The 20,776-nt window shown below is 31.4% G+C and overlaps 2 protein-coding genes and 1 long non-coding RNA gene across 3 annotated transcripts; 2 read left to right on the top strand and 1 right to left on the bottom strand.

Annotated features, from left to right (window-relative positions):
• The first annotated feature begins 532 nt into the window (after positions 1-532).
• Positions 533-10,287, top strand: LOC100631093 (TGF-beta activated kinase 1). The gene is made up of 9 exons (XM_020863231.2): positions 533-779; positions 1,417-1,642; positions 1,868-1,985; positions 2,123-2,452; positions 4,592-4,704; positions 4,887-5,179; positions 5,339-5,411; positions 8,383-8,636; positions 8,883-10,287. The coding sequence occupies exons 1-9, from the start codon at positions 702-704 to the stop codon at positions 9,045-9,047; spliced, it is 1,650 nt and encodes a 549-aa protein (XP_020718890.1). The 5' UTR covers positions 533-701; the 3' UTR covers positions 9,048-10,287.
• LOC125385154 lies at positions 5,954-6,783 on the bottom strand. The gene is made up of 2 exons (XR_007224171.1): positions 6,516-6,783; positions 5,954-6,429 (listed from the first exon to the last, which is right to left on the bottom strand). It is a non-coding gene; the product is annotated as an uncharacterized LOC125385154 (long non-coding RNA).
• Positions 10,288-11,179: 892 nt separating the features above from the next.
• Positions 11,180-19,445, top strand: LOC100643568 (putative sodium-coupled neutral amino acid transporter 11). The gene is made up of 7 exons (XM_012309085.3): positions 11,180-11,413; positions 13,415-13,468; positions 14,169-14,256; positions 15,294-15,503; positions 16,346-16,598; positions 16,930-17,278; positions 18,278-19,445. Exons 1-7 carry the CDS (start codon positions 11,354-11,356, stop codon positions 18,710-18,712), a joined length of 1,449 nt encoding a protein of 482 aa, XP_012164475.1. The 5' UTR covers positions 11,180-11,353; the 3' UTR covers positions 18,713-19,445.
• Positions 19,446-20,776: the final 1,331 nt, after the last annotated feature.

The raw sequence follows: 20,776 nt of genomic DNA, 5'->3' as shown, positions 1-20,776 counted from the left end.
CATAATATATGCATCTGCTGATTCAGTATCTATATTATATTTAGAGGACATATATTGATATTTTAATTTTTTCTATTTTAAACCGTATAGGATTATAATATGAAATGTAAGTCAAATTTTATACAGAATAATAACAATATATATTTTTAATGTTTCTGAATATATATGATATTTTGCAACTTGACACTAATAAATTTATGATTGAGAATATATGTATGGAATATATGTGACATCAAAAACAAGTCTGTGATTGGATTGTATTTTATTTAGTAAGAAAACCCAAAGTTATCCCCGAAGCCCCGAAGTAAACTTATTAAACGTCGTTACGTAGTACCTGGTAGTACGTAGTGTACATTCATTTTACACATATGTGTACATATTTCTCTTTCTACTTTTCTTCCCATGTCTTAACTGGTACGCTTTTTGATTAAATGAAAATAATTTAATGTTTCTGTTTTCGTTAGCGCATAAATTTAATCACGTTTTCTATGTTTAACGATGGATCGTATTTCAACAGATCGATCTATCGAATGATGAACATCTATCGATACAACTTTCTCGCTACACATGCCTTCTGAATGTTAATAAAATGGAAAATATCAAAGGAGCTTGAGCTCGGAGTTTAAATAAATATTCGTTCATGATAAATACGCCCGGTAATTAAATGTGCCCTGAAACTAATGTGATGTCGACTGTGTGTGATGGCGGGCAAAGAATTAGTAAGCCATCAGCAGCAGTTTGTAGAAGAAATTAACTACGATGAAATTGAAACAGAGCAGGTATCATAATTATGCAGTAACTTTTCATTATTGTTCGAACAAGTTAAATTTTTGTTTTTTTAATCGTCGTTCAATAAGACATTTCTAAAATGTTACATCCAGTTGCGTTTAATTTTTGTAATTTATCCTTATTGATTATCTGATTTTGTTTGAAATATAACCTAAATGACGATCGTTGAATATTTTTTAAGCAAATTGATGTTAACGAAGCTCCTTTATATTTTCTGTACTTTAATATTCAAATTTTGATTTAGATAACGAGAGAGATTTTTATTTGAAATATCATTAAGTTGAGAAAAAAACTGAAAAAGAAAATTTTTTTATTTTAATAGATTGTAAATGTATGTCACTTTTAAAAATTTGACATAGATTGTGTGAAAATAATTTAATTAAAAATTAATAACATTGTTAAGTAGGATACAGAGTATATTAAAGAATAATAAATGAAATATTAAATTTTTATATCTTTGTATTGTTTTTCATTTTGTTGAGGTTACATGCAGTTTCTATGTTTATCTAACATTATTAGTATTCTTAACTTGTTACTTCATTTTTCGAAAAGGAATGATTTATTTTAAAATCTGAAGAGCACTAAATTAAATCAATAATAAATCATTCATTATTTATTTTTATGTAGGTAGTCGGAAAAGGTTCTTTTGGAGTAGTATGGAAAGGAAAATGGAGGGGACAATATGTTGCTATAAAGTATATAAACTCAGAAGGTGAAAAAAAGGCCTTTACTGTAGAAGTTAGGCAATTATCTAGAGTTGTGCATCCCAATATAGTAAAACTTTATGGTGCCTGTACTAAAAATCCGGTTTGCCTGGTTATGGAATATGCAGAAGGTGGCTCCTTATATAATGGTATTAACTTTTTTTAAATTGTATAGAACTTCATTTTTCTAATAAAATAGAGTTCTGGACTATTGTTATAGCCTAAATATTATTGTTGCTTGCTTTGATAATGCATAAGATTTAATTTGTTTGACAAGACATTAAATGCTTTTTATTGTTTCATATTGTTTTGTTATCATCAAGCATTAATAATTAAATATTACATTTACTTTTTGTTTTATTAATGTATTGCAGTTTTGCATTGCAATCCTCAGCCACAATATACTGCAGGACATGCAATGAGTTGGGCTTTGCAATGTGCACGTGGTGTCGCATATCTTCACAATATGAAACCAAAACCTTTAATTCACAGGTAAATTAAGTTAAATATATATATATATATATATATATATTTTTTTTTTATCGAGGACATAATATAACAATCTGGAAATTTATTTTTTATTAAAATGATATCTGTAGCGTTTTAACAGATTTCATTTATATTTGCAGAGACTTAAAACCACCAAATTTGTTGTTAGTTATGGGTGGACAAACTCTTAAAATTTGTGATTTTGGTACAGCTTGTGATCTAAATACATATATGACTAATAACAAAGGTTCTGCTGCTTGGATGGCTCCAGAAGTATTTGAGGGTTCTAGATATACCGAAAAGTGTGATGTGTTTAGTTGGGGTGTTATTTTGTGGGAGATATTGTCAAGGAAGAAACCGTTTGATGAAATTGGTGGTTCAGCTTACAGAATAATGTGGGCAGTACATGTAGGACAAAGACCTCCTTTAATTGAAGGTTGCCCTAAACCAATTGAAGATCTCATGACCAGGTATTTATTAATATTTATAATCATTCACTTTTATAATTAATAGAGCATGTTCTAATAATTTACTAAAGAAGTTAAGATTAATTATTTTCTTTGTTTTATAAAGTCATATTATCTTTTTCAATAATGACACATGCTAGTAAATATGTGATAGAAATAATTGTAATTGATAAAAAGTATTAGTATTTGAAAGTATATGTTGTAGGAAAAAATATAACAAATACTCCATTTGCTTCTTGGAATTAACTGCAGATTATTGAAATGTAAAAGTATATTTACAAGTATTTAGATTTAATATATTTTATGTATTTTAACATATTTTACGCTTGAAAATAATTATAACATTATTATGTTTAAAAATATTTCTTTAAAAACTTTATCATTAAACATTTAATTTAAAAAATTTTCATTTTATCTGATTGATAATTGATGATTATACAAGTTTGTTCATAGAAAAAACTTCTTTTCAGGTGGAAAAATGTTTTTAAGTACGTTGATTGTTATTTAGAGCTTTTTTAAATAATTTTATATTTATTTTACATTACTTGCTTATCTTATTTGTATATGATATCTTGATAATTTTTCCATATGCTGTGCCCAAATCATTTTTAACTATGTATTTTGTTAAATTGTAATAGAATAAACCCTTTTCTCATAACATAAAAGTTGTATGTTTAAAATATTCTTCTCTGAAGAGTCATCATATTATTCTGATATTATTTATAAGGATTCAATTGTGTAATTGAATCATTACTATGGTAATCTTTAATGAATTTTCTATTTATTCACAATTTATATAAATTGTGAAAAGCTATTACCTATACAGGTTGAAATTTAAGATTTTATACATAGCGTCTTCGAATCTTCCTTTCCTGTAACAGAAAAACATTTGTTTAAAAGTATTTAATATGATCATGTGTACTCCTTGTTATTCTTCTTCTTAAATAATCAATGGTCTTAAGTACTAAAAAAATAAAAGATAATGCTATGCTTTTTAATTATCATGTCTAAGATCATGGGAAGTAGGGAATAATAAATTAACGGTCATCAATCAATAATCAGTTGGAATTTGATTGAGGTATAAGGAGGGAATGTAGAAATGTTGAAGGGTATGAGTATCGGATTGATTGTTTGGAATGCTGGTATTTTAGAATAGTTTAGAGTATTTTAGAATAGGAATGTGTAAGGTGGCGGTCAATCTACCTGGTGCTAGGATAACTTTAACAGTTTCATAATTCTCCATTCTGAGATTGTTCTGCGTTTCTAATTAGGGCTTTTCTAAATTTCTTCTTATGAATTTTAGGTTTTGTCCTAAGTGAGGGTGAAGATTGGGGCACATAGTTCATCATAATATTTTCTTTTAAAGAAATTAAGGTCCTTTAGCAACTATGGATTCTCCTTTGGGACAACAATCCACTCTTTCATCCCCTTCAATGGTTAGGCACTGGGAGCAAATTTTAGTGGTAAGTGAAATTGTCTTCAATGATATTTGTCCATTAAGGATTCGACTGTGCCAGATGGCGAGATTACTTTCCCTTTCGTTTTTCGCATGATGATTCAACGCTAGAAGGAATGACTTGCTTTTCAAATCACTGTCTATGGTAGTTTCCATGGATTTTCTAGCAAGAAATTTAAGAAGTGCTCCCAGTTATTTCCATCATAAATTTTGTTGACAGTAGATCGTGGAAGGGAAAGTGTTGAATTTGAGAGGATGGAAAATATTGCATAAAATATTCAAATTTATGTTAGTTATGAATTATTGTTGCGATTGTATAATTGTAAAAAGAGAAAAATTTAAAATTGTTATATTTTAACTTTTCTGTAGGAAATAGGAAAAATGAAATGTACCTATTTCTTCTGGTACATTATCCTTGAAAATATAATCAATATAATCAAGATATAGTCAATAATCGATATTCGATTTTAAAGTCATTTTTCCAGCAGAAGGGTATTGAGGAAATGAGATCTATCTTTTTCGTTATGCCTACTCTAACAAATTATCTATTCTGATAAATTATTTTATATATGTGATTTTGGCCAGCATGTCCCTCTATTTTTATTACTTATCTTCTTACATTCTAAATAAACATTTATAAATCGTTTGTAAGATGTAGTAAGAAAAGAAACGATCGGTTGTTTCAGATGTTGGCACAAATCTCCCGAAGAAAGACCATCAATGGATGCTGTTGTAGAAATAATGACGACCTTATCACAATTCTTTAATGGACATCTAGAACCAGTGGAATATTCCCGAAGTTTGTATATTATTAAAATTTTTTATAAGTAATTTAAGCGATCCAAAGTTGAGTTTTAACAAATGTTTTTAATATTTACTAATAATAGATAATAATTTTAAATATGAAATGTTTATTTATAAATATTTATACACAACAACAATGATTATATAAATTAATTATAAGGTAATTTTATATTGTAGAAGATGTTGAGTCAGAGGAAGTTATTGACAACCAGGTTTCTAAAGATGATACTTTGGACGTGACTGATACTATGGATTCTGAAATAAATGGATATGCTGTCAACGGTACTATTAAAGCTAATGCACCCGTTTCCAAAGAAAAATCGGAAATTTTTAATGAAAAAAACAGTTCATCGAATCCCTTCTACGATTTCAGGGATCCACCTCCTAAAAATAATATTTCAGCAAACAATCCATCCAATAAAGAATTCCAGATTAAAGATTTTCCTCAACTTTACGTTGAGTGTGATCCGGTTAGTAACTTTTAATTTAAAAATAATGATTTGTTTACATATCATTAAATTATTAATTAATATTTAAAGAAGTATAAATATTTTCCAAGATTTGTAGTTATTATGATTTACGTATCTACATCTTTGACACAAACATATTCTTATGTTTTACAATTCCAGAATGCTTGGGGATTACCGAGTTCCGACTCACCATTGGAATCTCCTATTCTAAAGATAAAGAATACTGCACAAAGTAAGTTTATTATTATCTTTATTATAAAATATTTAAATTATAAATTTTGTTTTAGTCAATTTTGCTTTTGATTATGGAAAAATTGTTTTAAACAGTTACAATACGAACGATAACAAATGATTTATAAGTAGATATATTATGTTATAAATATTACGCTTTCCATTTGTTTAGTAATAGAAAGTTTTAACGAAATTTTCTCTCTCGTTTTCATTTTTGTTAATATTTATACTTGCATTTTATTTTATGGAATACATAATTTCTTGCTTTCTTATCATATACGTATAGCACAATTATTAAATTGTTATTTGTCGATGGTCTCGCCGTTGTTCTATAACAGCAGAGGAAGGGGAACTTGTTCGGGGCGAGAACTTTGAATTTGTGACTCACCGCGATAGTACTCTAATCCCAAAATAACGTTCTCCGTATGTTCCACAAAACCTTCCTTTTAGCGCGGAATGTGATGCGCTCAGGCAAACCCATTGTCGTCATTCGATTGTTTTTGTAAATAATTAACACTTATGTCTGCACTTTGTTTTTTTTTCTTCTTTAGTTCTTGCGAAATGCGGTTTTATTTCTGTTTAATTGAATAAAATATAATTTGAAGATATAAGAAATCAATCAAAGCCACTAAAATTTATTAAAAATCTTTCAAAATCTATTAATTAATTTGATAAAAATGATATATTTTTACTGAATTAAATTATTAATATTTATATTTATAATTATTTCTAGTTTTATGTATATTTGGCTTGTGATTAATCTGTACATATGTTACTTACAAATATTGTTTCCTTTCAATATGCGAACGAAGCGATAGAAAGAAGTTAAAACATCGCACCTTGGCTCGTTGTGATTTCACCGTGACGAATAGTTTGGGAGTTCGTCGATCGGCGAAATCTACCCTGGCAAAGGGCCCGCGAAAACAGTCACATTGTACAAGTATACTAAATTTAACGAACGACTAATCAGGGGAACTTGTTTTTGATTGACACCTATCGACGACGATAAAAGCTCTGTCCTAAAAGACCCAAGTAAATAAAAACAGACCATGCACTTTCTACCTTTTATCAGATTGAATATATATAAAACTATAAAGTGGCTAACCGAGAAGAAATAAATTAATTTTCCAAATATCTGCGAAAGCCGAATGATCTGGATAAAAGTATAAAGAATAAAATATATTAAGTGATAAATTATATATTCTACTTCAATAGCTTTTATCAAACGAAATTATAGATTTTCAATCATTTTCTTATTTGAAATATTATTCTTGTTGATACAGTTTCCAAAGTTGAAGCATATGCTTCCCAAAGAAAGACGATCCCAGGATAAATATCTCTGTCCCCCATTGGATTTCTTAATTGTTCGCTGCGGCATCAACATGGAAATCAGAGCTTCGACTTAATCCAGCCCTGAAGATGAATTAAGAGCCGAAGAACCGTATTTTCTTCTTGGCTCGTGCTTGCACGTCCTGTCTGGTGGGGGATACCTCGAAGCAGGTGTAGCTGACTCACCAGGCCCAATATAGATGCACGTTTGTTTAGTGCTCTCCCGACACATCACCAAGAACGACCGTCTTTTCTCTTCTTTCTTCTTTTTCTCTCACCCTCGTTATCGAAAAGAAATTTTTCGTTTCTTGGAAATTTTGTTTTCTCGTTCCCCCTGCCCCATCTGCATTTTTTCATCTTTTACGGACGAGTTCGATCGACTGCCATCCTCCGGATCAAAGAGTGGTTCGTGGTAACTTTTAATCGGAGAGTGACATCTTTCATGTGAACGAATACTTGATTCTATTATGAACGAAGCCTCGACAGGCTCCAGTATTTGGAAATGTGCGAGGAATACCCAAATATCGTCGCCACGGACACCCTAAAGCGGTGCTGGGTTTTGCTACGTTAGTACTTTGCTCTGTTTTTCTTTTTCTTCTCGTCGTTGATGGTATGACGAGGTGCCTTTCTTTTTTAATTTTTATTAGGAGGGTTTCGAGTAAACTGCGATAGAGCTTTTATTATACGATTTTACATGATATTCAACATTGTAAGATCAAACGTCGAACAGTCGCTACTAATCACGCGATAGAGCTAGAAAGAACGCGGAGTTGAACCCGCCAAATGTGATAAAAAGTTAAAGGTCAAAATTAGGGATTAAATTTTAAATTGGTGGAATGAGTAGCTTCCGTAGACTTAGTACGGAAATTAATATATTATTAATGTTTCTATAATATGTTTCGGAAGCTATTATGCCTTAATTCGATGTAATTATTGCATAACTAGTACTAGCAGTTTTTGTTTTGGAGAAAAGAAGGAGAACAAATTTTGAATCAAGTAATGTACGAGGGTATTTCACTTGTATCGAACGAATGTTTGTATAGTATTGTTATCCTCAAAATAAGCCGAGAAGTTGTGAAATTAATTTAAATTCAGAATGGATTTAACGTAAATAGGCGTACAGCAAGAGTCGATAACTTTGCTGTGATCGTTTAAAAATGGGTTAAACCAACATAACACTACTATATTTCTAAAGTAGATCTTCAATTCAAGTTGAATTTAGTGTTCATGAAAGAAACATAGCAAAGTTTATTATTTTAAAGTTTTCCTTTATCCTTTTTATCCCGCGAATGTTTAGTAAAAAGTAAAATAAGTCATAAATACATTTTTGTACATTTATTTCTATATATTTTTTCTAATAGTTTCGAGTAAAAGTATTCGGCAATTTAAGTGTGCTATAATTTTGACATAATCAAAATTAACTTTTTATACGAATAGGTTCCAAGTTCAAGTTTAGACTGATTATTGATCTGTTGATAATGTGCACGTTTAATCAATGTATTCGTCATATTTGAGAAAACATCAATTTATTTTGCATCGGTCTTATACCAGAAACATCTTTGGATAGAGTAAAAACAAAATAAGTTACTTACGATCATCTATATTAATCGGATTAACTTTCGGCTATAATTATTGTTTGACAGGTAATAGCACGACTGACAAAGATCTAGACAACGTTTATCGCCTTTTGGACGCGGATCTGAGGCCATTGACGCCTGATCAGACTTGCGAAAGATCGAAAGAGATTTTCGAAGAGCACAAACAGCTGGCGCAAGAATATTTGAAGGTGCAAACGGAGATAGCGCTTTTGGGGCAGCACAAAAATGAAATGCTAAAAAATTTGACCATAGACAGTTTAAGGCAGCAAGAGGAACTCAGGAAACTGGAGGATGAAAAGGTAAGCTGATATAAACAAAGATTATCAGTAAAAAAAGTTATTTCAGAATTGGTTTATGTAGAAGGATCGCAGAAAAGTAATTTTTAAATGACGCAGAATATCTGCAAACTTTCAAATTTTATGAATGAAAAAGAATCTATCAATTCTTCTCTAGTCCTTGAAGGTTTCTATTTCAGTATTAAAATTCTTGTTATATTATGCTTTTGCAAATCGAATTATTAATTTTAGTTCCTTTCTCGATTACAGGAGTCTCTCATAAAGCTGTATCGAAATTTAAAACGTCAGTTGGAAATCATGAAGAATCAGAGGACGAACAATGCTCTTTTGAGCAACGCTCAAGTGGGTCCGACAGTTTCCGGAAACAACGGTTGGTTCGTGGTACCTTGTCAAAATCCTTCGAGACATTCTTGAATACGAAGATTAGACAAGTACAAGCGTTAGACGAGATTCTTTTTTACATTATGTCTTGCGAATTTCCCCTGCTTCCACGGGCAACAATATCGATTTTCTCAATAGATTTTTATTCTCGATAGATTTTATTCTATAGTATACAAAAGTAAAAGGGAGAGAAGTTGGCAATGCAATCTCTTAAACATAACTATATATATATATATATATATATATATATAAAAGCACTGTTTTCTATTTGCATTTGATTTCAAGAATATTTATCGAGACCTCTTCGTTTTAATGAACAAAATTATGTAAAAATTTGATCAGCAATATGCATATATATTCAGGTATCTATATCTTTCAAATAAGCATTAAGCGGGGAATCTATCGAAGTAGCTTTAAATGTGGCTTTTGCCTCCATCGTGTTTTAAAATATAAAAATACAGGTTTGAAAAAATACTGCTATGACAAAGTTAACGTAATTGGTGAATATCAATCAGAAATCGATGATTAGTCAACTGCCTGTGTAATTTGTTATTACTACATTTATTTATGTAAGAATTACCATTAATAAGTAATAATTAAGGAGGTATTGTATTATTATTTATCTAATTTATCTAATTTGTCCTTATGTATAATTATTTTTCGTTACAAACTAATTTGTACAGTCAGTAAAATATTCGATAACTGGTGTCCTTGTTATAAAATATTAAGTATTGTATTTAATCGGATATCGATAATTGTTCATTATGTAATTTCTATTTTTTGCCATAAAATTGTTAAGAATTAATTATTGAAATGAAGTTACAGTAATCAAAAATCGTTCCTTCAACGAAACATGTCTTTTTAAAATTGTTAAATATTTTTGCGTCAAAGTCTTGTTTATTAAATATACGCGATATCTTCTTTTCATTTCTCGTCTTCGTTTAATAACCACGAGCGAGTTTTAACTAACAGCAACATTATCAGATAACTAATAATTCTAGGGTAACTCCTTGTTTACGTTATAGTTTTTATATTATGATATCATTAACATCACCTTTTAGTAATATTCAATATTGTATTTTACACTTTAAAGAAAAAAAATTTGATTATTAAAAACAAGATGTAACCATGTTTGCCAGTAATTGTTCACGGTGCCTTTGGTTTCGCACGTGTCTGACTATAAATATCATCTTCTACTCAAAGGCATGATTTCTTTACAACTTGATAGAACTTTACTGTACAAAGCATAATAAATAATAACATTTATAATTTATTCTACGACCGATCATTATTCTATCTCCTCTACTGTTTCTTTTTTAACAGAACATTTTTGTATTTTCTTCTTCGAACAAAGCAATTTAAAATCTTAAATAAACATACAAAATCGCGTATCTGCAATATTTTCGCGATAGTTGCGTTACGCGCTTGAATAACGATATTAACTATAAGAGAAGAAAAAGAAAGAGCAAAGAAGAAGGTTGCGAATTTTAATTCCATATTGAAGTAATTGTTTTCCATCAAATTGAACGTATTCCTTCTTGACATTTATAACTTCTAAAACAAGCACCGAAACTGCATAAACGCTGCGACTAAACATCTTCTTAAATAATACAACACAAACGTATCCCTATCGAGCAGAGACTTTATCATCAAGTTTATTTCCATTTATATGGAAATGTAGAAAATATATACAGTGTAATTACATGAATCATGTTATCGTGGATAAAACCAGCGCGTCGTCAGTAGTGAAAACAATTCGACTAATATAAACCATCAGTTAACGTCGCTTCTGAAATATCTCTGTATTTTAGTCCAAACGACCTTTAATCCACCACTAAATATATAAAAAAACACATAAACACATACACACACATTCCTCAGCATTACAGCGACAATTTATATACATAACGTAAACAATTTATATCTCAACGTGAATTTCGTCAAAGGCTTAGCGTTTTGTCATACGTGATGCAGTGTGTCTCCGTTCGACTTAATCCCATAGCTCGAGTTTATAGTCCCAAAGGGTTGGTCGAAGGAAACCGTGTGCGGAAGCGGGGGAAAAATTGAGGGGGAGGACAATAACGAAGACAACGACGGACTTCGATAACGCAGAAAAACAGGAACGTGTGCAATGCGCACGCACCCATCGCAACCACTGTATGTACATGCCGCTGGAGGGGTTGTAACGGGGAGGTGAAAACGGAAGCTCGGTTAGATAGGAAGGGTGCAGTCGCCTCAGACGTCTGCTCGATCCTACTCTCACGTCGAACCTTCCTTTTAAGCTTTCCGTTTATTCTAGTTTCCATCTTCGATTCTTCCGCTTTCAATAAAATCCCGCGATGGCTTTGGACGCGAACGAGAAGAGCTATATCCTGGACGCGAGGAACAACTACGAGGACGTAAGTAAAAATCACGATTTCTATCCACCTGACTCACTGAATCACTGTTATTTTCTTTGTTAGTTCTTCGGAGAACACGGTGACGTATGTAGACAATGCGTTGTTCGACTAGTGTTTCTTCGCCGTGAGCTAATACTGTCATTTAAATCATTACGAACATTGCAGAGGAATACGGATAGGTGTAATAAATGGTAGGATTTCGCGTAATCCGGTTTGTTTGAAGTGGCCAGCGCGACTAGTTTCGGATTTGTATCTGTTGGACGGTGAATTTGCGCGAATCGATATGATTTCTGTTGTTTCGGTTGTAATTGAATCGAAGTGAATGTGTGAAACGCGATGGTGGTTGAGTTTTTGAATAGATCGCAAGTTCGGAAAACGATGTTTGTCTCGCTGTAATCGTGGTATTCGTAAGACGTACCTGCTTATCGTTAGTTTCCGAGTATCGGAGGATGTGATTGAAAATTTGGCCTCGTAATTTAGATTCAAGTAAAGTTTCGTGATCTCCTTGTTATTTAGAGATCGGTCGTTAAAATGAAGTCAAAGTTAAACGCAAATCTGAAGTAAAGAGTTTTTGAAGTGATTCGTGAGAAATGATTTTACGGATTCTTTCTGACGAATTTATTTTTCGAAATTGTAACTATTTAAAGCAAAGAGAAAGAGAGAGAGAGAGAGAGAGAGAGAGATGTATTTTTTTGATTCAAAGATATTCTTAGTGCTATCGTGACAAAGAGGAAAAATCTATAACTCATCGGATATACATCTACGCGTTCTTTTCTCTACGTATCTTTTTATTATCATTTCTTTTACTGTCTGTACGTGCTATATTGAAATTATTTTCAAAAATTATTACTCTTTATGTCTATGCTTTTAAATATCCTGCGGTAGTATTTTCTGAATGCCTCGAGCTATTATCCTATTTACGTAGTAATCGAGAATGTATAGATAGATGGAGGCCCGAATGGATATAACATCTCGACGACTAAGCGCGAGAAAATCAATTCTATTTAATTTATATATTATATTATATTATATTATATTATATTATATTATATTATATTATATTATATTATATTATATTATATTAATTATGAAATTTCACAAGAAACTTTTTTTTATGTTAAATTATGATAAATTAATGTATTTAATACTAATTTATATAACTTCTCTGATAAGAGAGTAGAGTTATAGTTTCTCAACTAAAAGTTTAATTCACAACACCATGAATTAACTTCAATCGTATCAGAAACGTCGTCAGTTGCACAAATCTTATTACTACGTACATATCTATACAATAAGTCTCTACGGGGTGGGGCATGTAAATAGGGCAATTCCAATATTTCTATTACTCGTAACATTTATAAACAATAATATTCGGAATAACGCTATCAAACGGTAGGTATGGAACAATATATTTGATTATAACGATACTTTCATTATTTTCAATACATATTTATAACTCTTTAATTTTATTAAATTATGACGAGCTTAATAAACCATAATAATATTATGAATTAAATGCATCAATCGAGAAGATTACAAATTTCGTAAATTTTTCATCTTTAAAAATCGAAAAATTTTAGTTTCTGATAGTACTGCCTAATATGAAAATTATCGAAATTTGATCGTTTCTCTGTTTGAAAATTTCGTTTGTATTATTAGTAATGTTTAATTAATAAATCATGTAAACGCGATAAGATAGGAATATAATATAATATCTAAACGCTCGATGTAAGATAGCGTAAAAGATATAAAATGAGAAGCTGGGAATAAGAATGCAACAACCTCATTGTAATACGCTATCGGCCAAAAGCATAAATAAATTATTATTATTACCATTATTATCATTCGTTTATATGACAAATATAACGTGATCGAATAAAAGAAAGGTAAAAATAAAAAAAAGGAGGACATTGTTCCAAAGAATGTAATTTTACGCCTAATGATTTTATCGTGATTAGTAATCGGAAGTGAACCTTGCTATTAATATTGGCTTTAAAATAGGGTGGCAGTCTGGGTTCGGAGGAATCTTACGACGACATGCGACAACTTGTCGGGGTAAGAAATACAGCTAATTAACTAGATTTTATATTCGATCGATCGTAGTTTATGTCAGAGTTAAATAAGCGTATGCATGAATTTTGCATGAAACATTTTATCCTCTCGCCAGCTTTCGTTCTGTTACAATCAATATCTAGGATTGATATTTTGTAATTGTATGAAATTAAATATATAATACGAAGAATGGAAAATAATGAATTTCGTCGATTACGATGATCATTAATTCAAATTGGAACGTTGAAAATCGAACAGTGGATTTCAATCATTCTGAATGAGTTCGAACTACAATATGATATTTCTATATATATGTATAATATAAATTCCTATCGAGCGAATATTCCATCGGTCGAGCATCATGCTAACAGAATATTTTATTATTAAAATGTCTATTCGCATAATATTTTCAACGCAAAGATATTCTATGCAAATTTGATTTTGGTTATTATTAATATACAATTTCTATAACAATACACATATATACGAATATTAGATAGTTGAAAGCTTGGACGTGGTAAATCAAAGGATTTACAATTTATGAGATCTTTCGACGAACGATTCGATCATTTTCTGTTGCCTCAAATAACAAGAGTTTTATTAAATTAAATCAGTACTTATAGATTTCTTACTCTTACTATGTTTCTTTCTTCTTCTAATTTATCTTATTTCTTGTCGATATAAATGAGATATAATTTTATAGGAAAAGAACGAAGAATCTGGAAAATTCAGTAGTCTACCTCTGGCCAGTTTTAATTTCATCAATTCCATCATTGGCAGTGGTGTTATTGGTAATTCGAATATACGATATAATTAAAAAAATCCTTCAACACCGAATTATAAAATGTAGAAATTTTTAATATATTTTTATATATCTATCCATCTATCTATCTATCTATCTATCTATCTATCTATCTATCTATCTATCTATCTATCTATCTATCTATCTATCTATATATATATATACCTGATTAAGAAAAATTCGTCACTGTAATTGAATGTAATACAATTATATGAAATATATTCGTTTTATCTATACATGTCAATTTGTGTAGAATAAAAAGCGGTTGTGTGTAAAATTCCAAGTATGTATCCTAATATCTAGTCAACACTTCTAATTGATGATTCCTTTTTGCGAAATTTTAATGGCCTGCTCATCTTTATTGAGCATCTCGCGTTACTCAGCCATTCCCATATATAACTTTAGTTTCAATTTACCTTCGTTTGTAAATTAAAAATGAGACATATTTTATGCAAAAACTCAAATATACATATAGTATACGTTTATACGTATATAGGTGATTATAGGTTTGCATCCGAAGCCTTTGGTTTGCATCAAGAACCTTGGCCTTCTTTAAATTTTGGGATTCGTATCAGTTTTATCTTTTTCAGGGAGAAGCTGTTGGCTCGATGCCTACTCCCTTTGGATCATCTCGTATCGGACGAATGATTCATCAGGGATCTCCTATTTATGTAACCATCGTGTTCATTCGGTCGTGTACCATCGGTTATGGGATCGAAAACGATTTTCAACAGTGATCTCATTTATTAATTAATAATAATCACAGTGAATCGACGAGCTGCAAGCTGGAAATTACGAACGCTTCGTAAATCTTTGCAAATAACACCGATTACTATGAAGACATATTTCACCATCTGTTATGTATTTATATTGCAGCATCGTAACGATAAAAATCTATAAAATAATACTCATTTTATTTTTTAAGAGACAAAGTAAAGATTGTTTCGGTGTTTAAGGAGTAACAATTATTTCGAATCGAACGAAGAAACGAAAGAAGGAGGAAACATTGATTAATACAATTTCCAGGTATACCCTACGCTCTTCATCAGGCTGGATTTGGCCTCGGGATAGTATTATTAATACTAGTAGCAGGCCTCACTGATTACTCTTTAATTTTAATGATTAGGAGTGGAAACATTTGCGGTGAAATGAGTTACCAGGGTTTAATGAGAGCCAGTTTCGGTCGTACAGGATTCTATATTCTTACGACTCTGCAGTTCATTTATCCATTCATAGGTATATGCATCTTTTATAACCGCAGGGTAGTAGTTGTAATAACGATTAATCCTACTATTCTCCTCGCTTCCTCTTCAATATCACATCTTCTTTTCAAATTTTGCCGTACATTTTGAAATACACTGACGAAAGATAGTAAAGTGTTTATATATCGTATACTAAAATGAAACATTCAAACGTTATCTTACGTTTCGATCCCGCCGTGGTTTTCAAATTTTATGATTTAATCTCGCTTTAGTTTCAACCCTGAAAGAAGACTTTTAATGCTTCGATAAAAACTTTAGCATAAAGTTGTAATGCGAAGTCACGCGTATCAATAACGATCCTTTCATATTTTTCACAAATTAAAGCAATTTTGTAACCGTATGGAGAAAGTATAATTTGGTCGAAAATGATTTTCATATCTCGTCATACCGCAGATTCCTGGAGGATAGCAGGCTTTTAATCGTTCATTACGAGAATTAGAATCGCGATTGCGAGTTTTTTCTATTAAAGTTAAATCATCGACCTATTTTATTACCTAGAATTATCTGAAACACGTATTACCTATTATGTTCCACAATTATATGTAGATAACAAAGTTTCAAGTAAAGAAAAAGAAAAAAGAAATAAGTAAAACAAATAAGTTTGAGGTAAAGAACAAAAAAAAAAAAAAAAAAAAAAAGAAGAAGAAAGGAGTTTGGTGAACTTTCTGAAGCAGGTGTCTGAATCAAAGCAACGTATCGGAAAATACTCGCTTTCGCGCGCCATTGAAGCTCGTTTGGAGAACTTTGGAGTGCAGCGGCTCTTGTATATAAGAGGCCACCATTCGTACAGTAACTTATTCGTCTTTTCCTTTTCAGCGATGGTCTCTTATAACGTTGTTGTCGGCGACACGGTGACGAAAGTGCTAATAAGGGTAACAGGGATGAGCGAGACAAGCATTTTCGCTCATCGTCAAGTGGTCGTCTTGTTCGCGACCGTTTGCATCACTATACCGCTGTGTCTTTATAGAAATGTTGCTCGTTTGGCCAAGATCTCGTTTCTTTCGTTGGTCTGCGTTGGTTTCATTCTATTGGCCATTTTAATTCGGATGGGTACGATGTCAGCAATTGTGTGAGTGATCTTTCAAATTTCTTTCCTCTTCTGTCAAAATTCTCTTTCAAAATTTTCCTTAACGTACATTTCCTTTTCTCAAAAATTAATTGTTTATAGCTGCACGATGGCGTAAAATCTTTCAATTTTTTTACGTTAATTCCGCAAGAAACAAAGTATGCCATTTTTCACATCTTATTTGTATTATACGTACATTACGTTGGTTTGCCGTGCAATATTATCGCCTGGTCTTTTTCTATCACCTTCTTCTCTTCCTTTTCAATCGATGATAAATGACAATAAATGACGACAATCCCTAAGCAATTAAACGTAGAATCGATTCGATTTTCAGGCCAAGCCAAGAGGATAGTTGGCGATTCGCGAATTTTCCCGGCATTATTCCATCCGTTGGAATTATGGCATTCGCCTTTATGTGCCACCATAATACATTCCTTATCTACGAATCTATAGAAAGGGCTACACAACAAAAGTGGGACATCGTCACCCACTGGTCGCTCTTCACTTCCTTCGTGATCGCAACAGCTTTTGGAATCATCGGATATGCCACGTTTACTGCGTACGTTCAGGGTGATCTTATGGAAAATTATTGCTGGGACGATGATCTCATGAACTTTGCCAGAATCATGTTCAGCGGGACTATTCTACTTACTTTTCCCATTGAATGCTTCGTCACAAGGGAGGTGAGTTATCTTAATTTTGGCAATATCTTTTCTTAAGTTCTAGGCCAGTATTAAAATTCTTTGAGAATTACTCGTGTTATATATTCATTTTTTCCTTCGATATTACAAAATATTTTAAGGCTCTTTGTGCTTTTTCTAAATGCTGAAAATTAATATTTCGCGACTACATTAAATTATTCATATTGTATACTTTATCAATAAAACATTGAATATCATCTTAAAGACTCCTCGTTGTAAAAACCTATCGTAAAGATTAATATCTAACAGCGAAATAACTGTACTTGCTTTGGATTTGAAATACTACAAAAATTACTACCAAAATTTACTTAAAAAATTAATATTTAGCGGTAAGCCAACTCTATTTTCTTTGTATTCGAGTGTTAAGAGACTTTTCAAGTTCTGGTCAACCACCATAAAAGATAAACAAAATTCATAATTTATGTTAACGAACTGAATTAATTTTCCTTCGTCATCAAGCATTAATAACAAATAATAAAATTGTATCGAGGTTCATAAAATATTCATAATTCGGTTTATTGCTCCTTTTATCGATCTCTAGTTTTCGTTGTGTAATTGTAAAGCTTTCTCGAAACATTTTCGCATAAATTATTTCTAATTAACCGATATATTCATATAAATCCTCCTCTTCTTAAAATCTCACTTAAATGTCGATTAAAGCCAGAAAATTATTTGTTGTGCAATGTTAATTATCGCATGAACATTTACAGTTAATTTTGTATTACTCGCGCTGTTTTTCTAATTTTCTATAAAATCTCTCTCTGATTTTCTATAAAAATTAGGATTGGACGGGGAGAGTAAAGAGAAGGAAAAGGATTTAGAGAAATTTTCCATAAATGCATGAATATCTGCGATTATCTAACGATAACACATAGAATTTATTGTCCGTTAAGACGATTATTTAATAAATTTATACAAAAAATTATATACAAGATTAAAAGTTCGACGTAAGGTCGAAAAATTTGTGAAAATTTGTTCCAGGTAATACTGACAGCGATTAAAGGGACCGATGAGCTCGAAGATCATACTGCATACATCCCTAACTCCGACCGGAAATACTTGATAATAACTTTGTCGATAGTGGTTGTCGCATATCTGATATCGATGTCAACAGATTGTCTGGGTGTGGTTCTCGAATTGAATGGAATCCTCGCTGCTGTACCTCTAGCTTACGTTCTACCTGGCCTGTGCTACCTCAAACTCGAAGATGGACCAATTCTTTCCTCCAAAAAGCTTCCGGCGCTTGGTTTGATGTCCGCTGGCGTGTTTGCCGCGGTCTCTGGTTTGCTGTTGCTGATCCTGAACAACGATACTTCCAGTTCCTGCGTGCATGGACAGGTAATGCCGTATTGTATCGAGGGTATGAATAGCACGAGTTTAGATTCAAGCATGAAAAGTACCATTAGTCCGATATAATCGAGCACGTTCGAATTTGCCGAGGAATTTTCAAAAGCTTTTATTCAAAGCCGATAGCTTTGCGATGCTCGAAATTGCGGTTTCAATTTCAAGTCAAAGGAATTTCAATCTTCTCTGTCTTTCTTTCTGGTTTCTTTTTGGTTTTTGTTTTTGGTAATCGAATGCCACAAGTATGAAGGAGCATGATAAGTTACGTTTCGTGTTTCTTATGGAAGAGCGATTTTTAAATTCAATATGTTGTCCATCTGTTCTTTCGTTTAATCCTGGAAATGAGTACGTTCTTTCTTACTCTTTTATTTGTTAAAAAAATTTATCAAAAGAGAAGACATATATATTAATAACATTAGTATTAGTCGAGTTAAACTAATTTCTTATATAATAATTTCACCTATTTTCAAAAAGCTTACATATTTGTATCCATCCATCCATCCATTATTCTCTTCTCCGACCACTTCATATTAAAATACTCTTTTTTTAGTCACCAATTGACATAAAAATCGGAAAATCATCAAAAATAGATTATCTCAATATATTCTTTCCATGTGATCTTCGGCCTTCGATCGGAATAGGATAAGGTATAAAATTAGACTGCGGAGATTTATGCAATGTCATGCTTTTTATGATCAATTATGAAGAAAAAAAGAGATTTATTTTACTCACCAAATATGATAATGAATGCTGTACTTTGGGTATTACATGTATACTTATTTTTGAATATCATAACTATCCTGGGCTTTCTTGCACCTTTAAATTTCCCACGAACACACGAAAGTCCGCAGTCTACTTATAGTAAATTATGCTTTAACATTGGTGGGGCATCATTACATTATTGGCAGTAACATTATTATTGTTATCGGAACGGAGGGGAGTAGGATTTTGTTTGATTAAATCGAGAAACGAAAATCAAAAGCTTTCTCTTCCACGGTTAAAATCTACGTACTTACATATGCCGTAGATGTTACAGTAATATAACTACTGAGAAATCTCGGGGGAGGGGGGAGGGGAGGGGTGGAAATATATCATGCTGAACAAGCGAAAACACGTTGAAGGTTTAAATATGTTATAATACACGATGTATCATGAGTAGATCGAAGAGACAACTATTTGTTAAAATATATCGGCACTTTATTCTGTGGAATGCGTGAATTTAAATATTTTTCAAATCAGACAATTATGGACAATATCGTCATATATGTCCTTGAGTTGCGCACATTTCTTTCGGTGTTGCAAAATCATTAATTGTGACGAGATTAATAGAAATCATGCCTAGCTCTTCCCTTAATTAATTTTAATATTTTATAATACGAGCCGGGTCAACTGAAACACCTTATGATTAACGACGATTTAAATCTTTTAATTCCATAGAATCATACCTGTTATGTTTCCTTTTTTTTACGGCCTAAAATATTTCTTATCAATATTTAGTTCATGGTATTTTTAATATTTAACATTTAATATTTAATTGCTCGATTTAGCGGTACTAGGTAAAAAAGATCGTAATTTTTCGCTTACTTTTTAGTCGATAAAAATGTATCTTGTTCTTATAATTATTAAATTACTGATTTGCAAAATGTTTGGTAGCTGGAATTTACGTGGTACCTGGGTGAACATACATACTGATATAAAATACGTACGATTGGTCTGACGAATACATAAGTAGCTTTATAAATGGTAATGGCAATGCAGTTGATTACAAATGTAGGGATTGAATGGTGGGTGAGAAATTATTTACCCGAGTCGTAATCATTTCATTCCAAACAGGCAACGTATAATTATACCGAAGCCAAAGAGGCTGTTGGACGAATTAATTGCAAATGCTATATTTAATTGCTTACAGATGAAGCACATTATTTAGTCGATTTAGCAGTATAAGGTGTTCCACGAAACGATAGATTTTCTATTTAAATTTAAAAAGCATATAGTATTTATTGATAAATATAGCTGCCAATAAATTACTATTCATATAGAGTCATGAAACTACTTTCGATTGATTAATTTCATCAAACGACAAGAAATATTTATAGAGAGACGTATTTTGATGAAACGAAAAATTAAAGAAGAAGA

Source organism: Bombus terrestris, chromosome 5 (genome assembly GCF_910591885.1).
Source record: "Bombus terrestris chromosome 5, iyBomTerr1.2, whole genome shotgun sequence".
Classification (NCBI taxonomy): domain Eukaryota; kingdom Metazoa; phylum Arthropoda; class Insecta; order Hymenoptera; family Apidae; genus Bombus; species Bombus terrestris.
The sequence above is the reverse complement of the archived record's forward strand: the minus strand, read 5'-3'. Positions and strand labels throughout refer to the sequence as shown.

Coding starts and splice junctions, on each gene's coding strand:
- LOC100631093 (XM_020863231.2), top strand. CDS start 702: ATGGCGGGCAAAGAATTAGTAAGCCATCAGCAGCAGTTTGTAGAAGAA. Junction 780..1,416: donor ATGAAATTGAAACAGAGCAG/GTATCATAATTA, acceptor ATTTTTATGTAG/GTAGTCGGAAAAGGTTCTTT. Junction 5,180..5,338: donor TTTACGTTGAGTGTGATCCG/GTTAGTAACTTT, acceptor TTACAATTCCAG/AATGCTTGGGGATTACCGAG.
- LOC100643568 (XM_012309085.3), top strand. CDS start 11,354: ATGGCTTTGGACGCGAACGAGAAGAGCTATATCCTGGACGCGAGGAAC. Junction 11,414..13,414: donor CGAGGAACAACTACGAGGAC/GTAAGTAAAAAT, acceptor GCTTTAAAATAG/GGTGGCAGTCTGGGTTCGGA. Junction 14,257..15,293: donor CATTGGCAGTGGTGTTATTG/GTAATTCGAATA, acceptor TACAATTTCCAG/GTATACCCTACGCTCTTCAT.